Here is a 12,562-nt window from a genome sequence, read left to right on the forward strand (position 1 = left end):
GAAACCACTTAGCTATACGTTGGCTCGCGGGGTTGGGATAGCAGACGCGCGCACAGCGGGGGTGCTGATGCTCGTGGCCGTCGGTCGAGATGACCGCCGGCCGCGAGCGATCGTGAGCAGGAGACACAGAACAGGGATGAGTGCATATAAACACACACTTCCCTGTTCTGTGCTGAAGAGGAATGACAGATCGTGTGTTCCTATTAGCTAGGAATCACGATCCGTCACTTCCTCTAGTCAGTCCCCTCCCCCTTCAGTTAGAATCAATTCCCAGGGAACACCGTTAACCCCTTGATCGGCCCCTAGTGTTAACCCCTTCACTGCCAGTGACATTTTTATAGTAATCAATGCATTTGTATAGCATGCTGTATTAAATGCCAATGGTCCCAAAATTGTCTGATGTGTCCGCCATAATGTCGCAGTCACGATGGGGGGGGGGGGGGGGGGAATCGCAGATCGCTGCCATTACTAGTAAAAATAAAATAATAATAAAAATGCTATAAAACTATCCCCTATTTTGTTATAACTTTTGCACCTATGTAAACGAAGCATTTCCCCGTTCTGCCTTGTGACATGACAGAGATCACTGCTCCCTGTCATCGGGTGTAGTGATCTCTGTCATGTGAGATGAACCCCCCCCCCCCCCCCCCCAACAGTTAGAATCACTCCCTAGAACACACTTAACCCCTTCACAGTACTCAGTGCATTTTTATAGCACTGATCGCTGTATAAATGACAATGGTCCCAAAATAGCGTCAAAATTGTCCGATGTGACCGCCATAATGTTGCAGTCATGATAAAAATTGCAGATCGCCGCCATTACTAGTAAAAAAAAAATAATAATAAAAATGACAAATCTATCCCCTATTTTGTAGCTGCTATAACTTTTGCGCAAACCAATCAATATACGCTTATTTATTTTTATTTATTTATTTTTTGACCAAAAATATGTAGAATACGTATCGTCCTAAACTGAGGAAAAAAAAAATAAATAGTTTTTATATATATATTTTTGGGGGATATTATAGCAAAAAGTAAAAAATATTGTGTTTTTTTACAAAATTGTCGCTATTCTTTTGTTTATAGCGCAAAAAATAAAAACTGCAGAGGTGATCGAATACCAAAAGAAAGTTCTATTTGTGGGGGAAAAAAAAGGACGCCAATTTTGTTAGGGTACAGCGTCGCACGACCGCGCAATTGCCAGTTAAAGCGACGCAGTGCCGAATCGCAAAAAAATACTCTGGTCAGGAAGGGGGTAAATCCTTCCGGGGCTGAAGTGGTTAAGATACATAGTTTTTTTTTAATCTAAATTATACATACAAGTGCACAGATTGGAGGCTTGTTGTGTATAATAAATGTTTAATTTAAGAAATTTTCTGTATCACTTCTGATTACTTAACTGTTAAATTCTGCCTAACACATTGGCATCGGCATCATATAAAATCGGCCGCGGCCATTTCTAAATATCAGCATCGGCCAGAGAAAAACCCATATTGGTCGACCTCTATACTCCAGATACTGATGAACTTACCGATTACTCCGAGGCTGGTCAGCCGCAGGTATTCGAAAGGCCGGGTTTTGCTGACGGTGTGCAGGAAAGGGTATAAGAACAATGGAATATGTGCTGCAAGAAAGGCAGATCTGGGACAGAAAAAAATAAATAAAAAGTTATTTTTTTCAAAAAGGGCAAAGAGTTACAGCAAAACTAAAACTTTAAAAAAAAACAAAACAAAACTTCAAGAAGGCAGCACTTGTTAAGTCTCTTCTGCAATAAAAACTTACCTGCCACCTCGCAGCTCAGTGCATTTCCTGCAGACTCTGGTTGAGCCCACGTGACAGATTTCCATGAGGTGGAAGTGAGCATTCTGTGGAGTTTAGTTCGGCTTTAAAGGTTCATTCAGACTAGTGGTTGAGGGGGGGGGGATATAGCACAGTGGTTGAGCTGTGTTTTTACCATCCCCTGACTGCCCCCCTTTAGCTGCAGAGGCAGCATCCTGGAGTGTACACATGCCACAGCCTCGATGCTTTACGGCTGCAGCCGGTACTCCACCTCCCCCCCGCTCCGTTCCTTTTGATGGGCATAATTCCCGCCAAGCGTGACTCAATCAAGTGAATGAGCAGCTCTTCAAGAGCCCTGTAAACGCATGAAAAGAACGCAGTTGCGGCACGTAAGTGCGGGGTTCAAAGCAGGTGGTGAGGAGGCGATACAATGCCTCCTTACCACCTACCAAATGCACTCTGAAGGGAGATCCTAAAGCAGATCACTCTTCAGAGAGCACACCGCTGATTTTTATAGTCTCTGAAGGCCTAAGCTGGCTGCCAAATCTTCAGCATCCGACAGTTTCAGAAGTGCTGGATGCAGGATTCCTTCCAATTTCTAAAATGTAACCAAACTGCACTAAACCCGGGACATTTTTTTTTTTTTTTGTAACAGGGAAAACCACGGCCATTAGGATAAGATCTGTGTCTTCTAGCAGAAACTTCCGGAATTATCCTGATTGGCGGGAAGGCGTAACGGAGGCAGAATGGCCACGGATTCGCCAGAGCATCGATCCCCAATGATCGATCTGCTGGGTTCAGAGAAAAGAACTTCTCTGTCTTGCGATTGTTCTGATCTGCGAACAGATCCGCTTCGGGACTTCCTTATTTGTCGGCGAGACCCACAAAGATTTCGGGATGAAGAGACCAATTGTCCTGGCATATCCGGTAGCTTTTTGTGTCCCCTTCAGGTGCACGGCTGTAACTAAGGCTAGATTCCCTTCTGCCCATGATAAAATCTCCTGGGCGACAGATTGACGTATCCGACGCCTCGTACCTGTTTGTTAAATTACGCAACCGTAGCGATATTGTCGGATAGAATCTGGAGATTGTGACCCCCGATTTCCATCTGAAATGCCTGCAAGGTTTTCTTGACAACTAGAAGCTCTCTGATTTGATGAAGCTCTTGCTTCCCTTGCCGGGTTTCACTCTTTTAAACACCAGGCTTCCGAGCATCCCTGTTTACGCCGTTTAGAGACAGGAACTAGCGTCTCCGGCACCCGCTGATGACGTCCCACTCCCCAGAAATGACCCCGCTTGGAACGCATAAGTTCCGCCCCTTTTCGCACGGCTTCCTCTCCTCCCCTGCACACTCCAGCCACGCTGTTGAACAAGGAGAGAACAGCTGACTGCCGCCATGCGGTGTGCGGACCGGAGCTCCGACGTACACCGTGGTGCTGCCATTCCCCATGCACTGAGAAGCAGGGACAGCAGCCACAAGCCTACTCCGCTGGTGGATGTGCCGCTCTGGGACCTAAGAAGAAGGAAGGAATGCCACCCCAAAATGCCACAGGAGCCATGCTCGTGAGACCTAGGGGAACCAGTTCCAGGAAACATGTTACCCCCTTCCGGAGGAAACACTAATACTGACATGGGGCCTGGAGGAGCGCAATTTTATCTGGTGGGGGTTAACGCGTTTCCTGTCCTGGTGGGAGGAGCCGTAGGTCTCATGGGCTGTCCTGTAAGACGCTTAGAGAAAATGTAGCTGCTGACTTTTAATAAACACACACTCACCTGTCCCACGGGCCAGCAATGCGGCCGCCCAAAGCCTCTCTTCTTTCCTTCCCCTCTCCGTGGCGCCAGCATTGCAAGTGTGGGCACCCGGCTATGACAGCTTGAAAGTCGCGATTCGCGTTCCGAAAGACCAGGCAATCTTCTGGGACCTGTGACGTGTCCCAGACGATTGCAGGGGGGTGGGGGGGTGGGAGAGGAGAACTTCTGCTCGGCGCCATGAGCAGAAGAGGGAGCTGGGTTAGGTACCTGTCAAAACTAGGAACCCCCCCCCCCCCCCCCCAAAAAAAAAAAGAAGAAGACATTCCAAATGTAGCATGTCAGGGTAAGGAGTCCTTAAAGCGGAAGTGCCACTTTTGGGTGAAACTCCACTTTAAGGAAGGCAATTACCCCTTTTTTTGTGTGTTTTCAGTGCACTGTAGCATCAATACACAGAAACATAACCCATGTGGCATTTTTATTATGGAGAGCAGCTTTATCTATGCTCCAGCGATCTATGCTCTACAGGCTCCAAAAAATAAAAGAATAAAAAAATAAAATGAATGCACATTTATAATTTCCTTGTCTAAAAAGTGAACTTCTGCTTTAATATCCTTAAATACTTACTGCTATGTAACTTAATGTATGTTTCTCAGTACTTTTGTCTTTGGTTGGGGTGTAGATTGGCCCACACTGTGTATCCTTGTATTACTTTTATGTAAGGGGACGGCATTTCACTGGTCACTCACCTGTGGGAGGGGGACCCTAAAACTGGTATATACATGACGAGGCTATTTTGTTTCATATATATTTTTTTGGTATTCTTTTTAGGTTTAATTTTAAGAACTGCTGCACAGCAGTTATTTTAAACTGCTGTTTTGTAATGTTAATCTTTCAATAAAAAAAAAAAAAAAAAAAAAAAAAAAAAAAAAGGTAGAAAAAAAAAAAGAAGGAGGATATAACAAATCAGCATGACAGATTGTGTAACCACGTGGATAGTAAAACAAGAAATTTCCCCACTAACAAAAAAAAAACAGAAAAAAAACAAAAAAAAACAAAAAAAACCAAAAACACACACACTAGAGTAAGGCGTCTTTCACACGGGTGGACCAATTCGGGTCTGCCCATCAGTTTTTTTTTTTTTTAGGTGGACCCGATCGGATCTGTTCCCCATGCGACTGGCAGATCGTTTCCATCGGACCGCCCATAGAAGAAGGCGGGCTGGGTCTGCAGACAGACTCCCAGCTAAGCAGGCGGATACACTGGCGGAGTCCGCCCGTCTGAAAGAGTCCTAAGATAAACACATCAGATATCTAACCACAGGAGCCCAATTCCTTACCTGGTCTCTGGGTGTGATGCCACACATTGTAGCAAGGCCAGTGCATTACACACGCGGTTGGACTGATGTGCTGTCAGGGTAGGTGGGTTTATTGATGGGTAGATATTTACAATTTCCTGCACAAAACACCAGAAAATATTTCGTGAATTTATCATCATATTCACAGGCATCAAAAATATAAAAAAAAGGTGTCACATTACAGAAATAAGCGTTTTTTTCTGCGGGAGGTCACGTGATCTCCCCGGCTGACGTCAGAGGCAGATCACCCTACCCTCCCGCAGAAGTAATGTCTCGGAGCTGTAAAGCGGGCACAAGTCATATGACCGGCCTGAAGACAGCTCTAAAGAGGTATTTAGAAAGTTCATTTTTACAAAGGACTTGCATAGTGCGGTATGCCAGCCTCTAATAGAGGGGCTGGCAGTGAATATAATATTTGAGTTAAACACTTTAAGGCGGTGCTGCAAAATAATGGTGGCCACACAAAATATTGACACTTTGGGCCCAATTTGGACATTTTCATTTAGGGGTGTACTGACTTTTGTTGCCAGCGGTTTAGACATTAATGGCTGTGTGTTGAGTTATTTTGAGGGGACAGCAAATTTACACTGTTATACAAGCTGTACACTCACTACTTTACATTGTAGCAAAGTGTCATTTCTTCAGTGTTGTCACATGAAAAGATACAATAAAATATTTACAAAAATGTGAGGGGTGTACTCACTTTTGTGAGATACTGTAAAATGTAATGGAATATTAATGTGCAGATTTCCGTCAAATAAAGTGAGTGTGTAGCCATAACGAAGGTTCAGAAAATTAGTAAATAAAATGATAAGGAGGAGGAGGGAGAGAAGTCAGAAATGAGAGGGGTTACAAAGGATTTACAATGCGAAAAGATTCTTGGAAAGAAAATCTATTAATAGGACACAATTTTGAGGAAAAAGAAAACACCCAGGAGAACAAAGATTAAATATTTTCCGATTGCAATAAGTCGTGTTCCTCAGAATTTTAAAATAAATGGGAAAATAGTTTTGGACAATGTGGGAATATGTGTTGGAAATGAGAGAAAATTACGAAGAATGAATAAAAAAAAAAAAAAAAAGCCACCACACTGAGATAACACCACATAAAGGCAAACTAAAAAATGAGAAACAGATGGAATTTTAACAGCACAATACAAAAATGAATTTGCTCAGAACGAAGGAAAAAAAATAAATAAAAATTGTAGATGATAGAATAATATATTTTAATCTAAAAAAATAATCATAATTTCACGAAGGTCTAAATAACAGATTGTAAATTGACAGTATATATATATATATATATATATATATATATATATATATATATATATATATATACACACACATACATACATACACACACACACATCATCTCTGCGGTCTTATTTTTTTCGATATAAACAAAAACAGACCGACAATTTTGAAAAAACATAATATTTTGTACTTTTTGCTACAATATCCCCCATTTAAAAAAAAAAACAAATTTTTTTCCTCAGTTTTTGGCCGATAAGTATTCTTCAACATATTTTTGGTAATAAAAATCGCAATAAGCGTATATTGATTGGTTTGCGCAAAAGCTATAGTGTCTACAAAATAGGGGAAAGATTTATGGCATTTTTATTATTATTATTTTATTTTTATTTTTTTTTACTAGTAACGGCGGCGATCAGAGATTTTTTTATCGGGACTGCAACATTATGGCGGACAGATCGGAGACTTTTGACACTATTTTGGGACCACTGACATTTATACAGCGATCAATGCTATAAAAATCTACTGATTACTGTGTAAATGTCACTAGCAGGGAAGGGATTAACAGTAGGGGGCGGGGCGATCAAGGGTTTAACTGTTACCTAGGGAGTGATTCTAACTGTGGGGGGATGGGACTGCCTGGGTGAGGAGAGCGATTGTTGTTCATACTTAGTATGAACAACAGATTGCTCTCCTCACCCCTGACAGCACGGAGATCTGTCCGATTACATTGACAGATCTCCGTTCTGTCTCTGTGTGGAGCGATCGCGGGTGCTCGGCGGACGCGCTTCAGAGGCACGAGCCCCCTAGTGGTCAAGACAAGCCGATGTACAGCTACGACGGCTCGCCCAGGGGAGCCAACCCTCCGCAGTATAACTGCTGCGGCTGGTCGGGAAGGGGTTAAAGTGTTTGTTGCCAAAAAAAATTAATCCCGTTTCCCTAAAGCATGTTATACAGCACAGTGCTTGTGCTGTGTAATTTGGTCCACTGTATCACCTGAAATATATGGCTGATCTGGCCTGGTTTTGCCCTCCCCTCTGTAAACTGACCACGGTATATCATGGCTGCTGAGCCCTGACACAGAAGTCAGTTTACATGCCTCCGTCATCCGCTGTCTCTCCTCTGTCCTCTCTCCCTCCCTGCCTGTCAGTTGTGTCAGTGCTCGCCCCTTCCCTCCTGCTGCACAAATGATTGTTGTCTTCCTATAATCCAATGTGTTATATTAATGTATGTGCCCCAGTGTATGTTATTTATAAAATAAATGCCGCTTCATATCTAATTTCAGAGCGCCGCTCGGTGCCCACATGACTGCCCACAGCTTTTCTCCTCTCCTCCCAGCTGACATCAGCTGGGTATTCTCAGCCCTGCCTGCTGTAGATGTTGGAATGGGGAAGACAGCGGCGGAAGGTCACGTGAGCCCCGAGGGGCGCTCTGAAATTAGTTTTGAAGCAGGATTTTTTTTTCATGAATAACATGCACTGGGGTACATACTTTAATAGAACACATTGGATTATAGCAAGAAGAAAAGTGGCTTTACAACCACTTTAAGATTTAAAGAGGAACTGCAGTCTGCTCACATAATTTGTAATAAAAAACATCTTTGCCATTCTGAAGCTTCCCTCCAACCACTTTGTATATTTTATATATTCTGTGATTCTGCACTTCCCAAATATGCTTGCTGCAGAAATCTCCCTCCACCGAGTCTGGCTGCAACCATTTTAACTGTGGGCAGCTGAAGCTGCTGCCTGTTCACTTCCTGGATTTACACAGACGCACACCTCCCAGCTCTGCAGCTCTCATTGCCCTTCTTATGACTCATCCCCCCCTCCCTTCCTGGCAAACTCTCACGAGAGAGAACTGTGCATAATGTCATAAGCCTAGGCTAACGACCAGACAAGAAAAAGGAAGTGGGCTGTATAAGGGATTTACTGTCAGAAAAAAAAAAAATGTTTTACTATCCAAAGTTAAAACAACAAGGGCAGAAGATTTAATAAATGGAAAGCTGAAAAAAATGACTGAATGTGCGGGATCTGTAGTTTTTGAAAACAATTCCGCAAAATACTTTCTTTACAGTGAACGTGACCTCACGCCACTCTCCTCCTGGCTGACGTCAGCGGGGGGGACACAGCCCCTCCCACTGTAGTGCTTAGATCACACGAGGGCCCAGGAGCGCCGTAAAATAAGGAATTCTCATTTCTAAAAAACTACAGATACTGCACATGACATCTTCATGTAAAAGAGGGGATTTACATGTTTTATCACGAGTGACTGTACAATCACTTTAAAGAAAAACCTCAGAAGAATGATAAAAGACCAGCTGAACTACACCAGCAAATCTAAATCTGTATTACTACAAAAATGTAGTAGATGAGCAATATGCTAAGATGGGACTGTTAGTGTAGTCTTTAGAATGGGGGGTCAGCATTATACACATAGAAACTGGTTATAATAAATAGGTGAATGTCCAGTTCACATAAAAGAAACAAACCTGTAACAGTGCTGCAATAGTACCAAATGAGTGCCACAGCATGGGTGCGAGATCGGAGACAGATTCCCGCTTCTTGCTGAGCTCCAACAGAGCATTCTCCCGAGATTCTGGGCTTGATAATTCATTGATCCACTGATAAATCTTGTCTCTGTCAACAGGGTTAAGTGGTGCTGGCCCAGGCTGTATATGGAAATAAAAAAATAAATAAATAAATAAAATAAAAAAACAAAAAAAAAAAAAAAACACACCACAGGTGAATCCTCTGACTCTGAGTTCTAAAGAATATTTTTTTTATGGTAAACAAATAGCTATAATTGATATACAATGATTAAACTAAGGAGTACCATAGCAGTTGCTTTAGCTAGAAAAGAATGAAGCATGAGCCAAACCTAGATATTTGCTGAACAAGCTTACATCCCGCCATGTACAGTGGGGGAAATAATGATTTGATCCCCTGCAGATTTTGTAAGTTTGCCCATTTACAAAGAAATTAAGGGTTTAAAATTTTTTATCATAGGTGTATTTTATATAATAGAGACAGAATATCAACCAAAAATCTGGAAAAAAAAAAAAAAAAGCACGATACAAATGTTATAAATGGAGTTGAAGTTCAGTGAGTAAAATAAAGTATTTGATCCCCTACCAGCCAAAAATAATTTTGGCTCCCACAGACTGGCTACAGTAGGTGTTCATGTGGTACGCAGATTAGTCCTGTCAATGTAAGAAGGTTCTCCTAATGACAACTCGTTATGTGTATAAAAAAGACACCTGTCCACAGAATCTCTTTCTTCCATTCAAACCTCACCATCATGGGCAAGACCAAAGAGCTGTCAAAGGATGTCAGGGGCAAGATTGTAGACCTGCATAAGGCTGGAATGGGCTACAAGACCATCAGCAAGAAGCTTGGTGAGAAGGAGACAACTGTTGGATGGATTATTCACAAACGGAAGAAATATATCAATCGCCCTCGGTCTGGAGCTCAATGCAAGATTTTGCCTCATGGGGTGAGGAGGACCATGAGAAAAGTGAGGGATCAGCCCAGAACTACACGGGAGGATCTTGTGAATGATCTCAAGGCAGTTGGGACCACAGCCACCAAACAAACCATTGATAACACAATACGTCACCATGGGTTGAAATTCTGCAGCGCCCGCAAGGTCCCCCTCCTCAAGAAGGCACATGTACAGGCCTGTCTGAAGTTTGCCAATGAACGTCTAAATGATTCAGAGAAGGTTTGGGAGAAAGTTCTGTGGTCAGATGAGACCAAAATTGAGCTCTTTGGCATTAACTCAACTCGCCGTGTTTGGAGGAAGAAAATTGCTGACTACGACCCTAAGAACACCATCCCACACATCAGCTGACCACAGTACTTTATCCCAATCCTTCTCTGAACCATTTAGATGTTCATTGGCAAACTTCAGATGGGCCTGTACATGTGCCTTCTTGAGGAGGGGGACCTTGCGGGCGCTGCAGGATTTCAATCCATGGTGGTGTATTGTGTTACCAATTGTTTGTTTGGCGACTGTGGTCCCAATTGTCTTGAGATCATTCTCAAGCTCCTCCCGTGTAGTTCTGGGCTGGTCTCTCACGTTTCTCATGATCATCCTTACCCCATGAGGCAAAATCTTGCATGGTGTTCTTACAGTCAAGCACGGAGGTGGAAACATTTTGGGGCTGTTTCTCTGCTAAAGGTACAGGCTGACTTTGCCCCATTGAGGGGCCAATGGACGGGGCCATGTATTGTAGGGTCTTGGAGGAGAACCTTCTTCCCTCAGCCAGAACACAGAAGATGGGTCTTCCAGCAGAACAATGACCAAAACATACCACCAAGGCAACAAAGGAGTGGCTCAAGAAGAAGCACATTAAGGTCATGGAGTGGCCTAGTCTTCAGACCTTAATCCTATAGAAAATTTATGAAGGGAGCTGAAACTTTGAGGTTGACAAGCGACAACCAAGAAACCTTAAGGATTTAGAGAAGATCTGTAATGAAGAGAGGACCAAAATCCCTCCTGAGATGTGTGCAAACCTGCTCACCAACTACAAGAAAAATCTGACCTCTGTGCTTGCCAACAAGGGTTTCTCCACCAAGTACTAAGTCATGTTTTGCTTGGGGATCAAATACTTATTTAGTCACTGAACTGCCACCCTAAAAAAAAAAAAAAAAAAAAAAAAAAAAAAAAGAAAAAATTGCATGAAAAATACTAAAAAAAAAAAAAAAATTAAAAATTTAAACTTACCTAAACCCTTGTTGCTAGGCAGTCTTCCTAATCTGCCTCTTCCTATTCCGCAGTGTGTTCTGCTCCTCGGTGAGTGGCCCCGTTGACTTCTGGGAACTGTGTGTGTTCCCAGAACACCACGGGGCCATTCACAGAGCGCTCACGCGTGCGTGCGCAGTAGGAAACTGACAGTGAAGCCGCAAGGCTCCACTGCCTGTTTCCTTTAATTAGGATGGCGGTGCCGGGACCCGAGGGACGGGTCGGCCTCGGGCGGCCGACACCGTGGGCACCCAGGACAGGTAAGTACTCATTTAAAGTCAGCAGCTACAGTGTTTGTAGCTGCTGACTTTTACATTTTTTATTTTTTTTTTTTTACGGCCGGAATCCCGCTTTCATTTATAACATTTGTATTGTTTTTTTTCTGGATTTTAGGTTGATATTCTCTATCATTTAAAATACACCTATAATAAAAATTATAGACTGATCATTTCTTTGTAAGTGGGCAAACTTACAAAATCTGCAGGGGATCGAATAAATATCCCCCCCCCCCCCCCACTGTATATTGATCTGTTAGTGTCACTGGCCTATGTGCAGATCAGGAGGGTTTGTGTCACTGCCCTCTCCTGGAAAAAGTGAAGGGGATGACTGCGTGTCACTGGTTTAACCATCAATAAATTAAGATGATGTATCACCAATCTATTCTTTCTTTACAGTCAAATGCATTTCATCTGTAGTACATGTATATGGAGGAAACAACAAGAGCCAGCAAGTTCCCTGAAAGGGATTCCTTGTCCCTCCTTCCTCGGGGGATCTCCATTGCCAGTTCCTCAGGAGTCCCTATAGACCTCATAAGAGTAGATCCAGTCCCCACTTCCTTGGGGGGGGTCTCCATATATAGCCGGGGAGGGGGGGTGGGGGTTCTACTTGTCTTACCTTTCTCAGGGTTCTGCTTATACTGCTTTAGGCAAGTCTCCTTGACTTTCTCAGGGGTCCCTATATATGCATCAAGGGGGTTTCCTGTGTCTTGCTCTTAACGGGTCTATTTATATGTCTTCAGGAAGAACCCTCCTTGTCTCACTGTTCTCAGGAGTCTCTTTATATGGCCTCAGTTAGGGTCTCCTTAACCCCCTTCCTCAGGGGTTTGTATAGGTCTTCAGTAGAGTTTCATCCAGTTACTCTGGGTTCTTTGTAACTCCCTAGAGGGCCTCCAGTCCCTGCCACCTCAGGGGACTATGTAGATCCTGTGTGCAGCGGGTCTCCTGTCCTTTACGGCTATGGGGTCGTCTCTCTCTACGCACAGTATCTCACAAAAGTGAGTACACCCCTCACATTTTTGTAAATATTTTATTCTATCTTTTCATGTGACAACACTGAAGAAATGACACTGTGCTACAATGTAAAGTAGTGAGTGTACAGCTTGTATAACAGTGTAAATTTGCTGTCCCCTCAAAATAACTCAACACACAGCCATTAATGTCTAAACTGTTGGCAAGAAAATTGAGTACACCCCTAAGTGAAAATGTCCAAATTGAGCCCAATTAGCCACTTTCCATCATGTGACTCAGTGTTACAAGGTCTCAGGTGTGAATGGGGAGCAGGGGTGTTAAATTCGGTGTTATCGCTCTCACTCTCTCATACTGGTCACTGGAAGGTCAACATGGCACCTCATGGCAAAGAACTTTCTGAGGATCTGAAAAAAAGAATTGTTGCTCTACATAAA

At 43.1% G+C, this 12,562-nt stretch overlaps 1 protein-coding gene across 1 annotated transcript in view; it reads right to left on the bottom strand.

Moving 5' to 3' along the window:
• The window catches only part of CNOT9 (CCR4-NOT transcription complex subunit 9), a 28,014-nt gene that overhangs the window by 12,834 nt on the left and 2,618 nt on the right, over positions 1 to 12,562 (bottom strand). Inside the window, exons 2-4 of the mRNA XM_073634373.1 lie at positions 8,627 to 8,806; positions 4,868 to 4,983; positions 1,532 to 1,641 (exon numbers count right to left, since the gene is read on the bottom strand). Coding sequence (XP_073490474.1) covers positions 1,532 to 1,641; positions 4,868 to 4,983; positions 8,627 to 8,806 — 406 coding nt within the window. The remainder of the gene's footprint in view (positions 1 to 1,531; positions 1,642 to 4,867; positions 4,984 to 8,626; positions 8,807 to 12,562) is intronic.

This window comes from Aquarana catesbeiana, linkage group LG06 (assembly GCF_042186555.1).
Source record: "Aquarana catesbeiana isolate 2022-GZ linkage group LG06, ASM4218655v1, whole genome shotgun sequence".
NCBI classification, from domain to species: domain Eukaryota; kingdom Metazoa; phylum Chordata; class Amphibia; order Anura; family Ranidae; genus Aquarana; species Aquarana catesbeiana.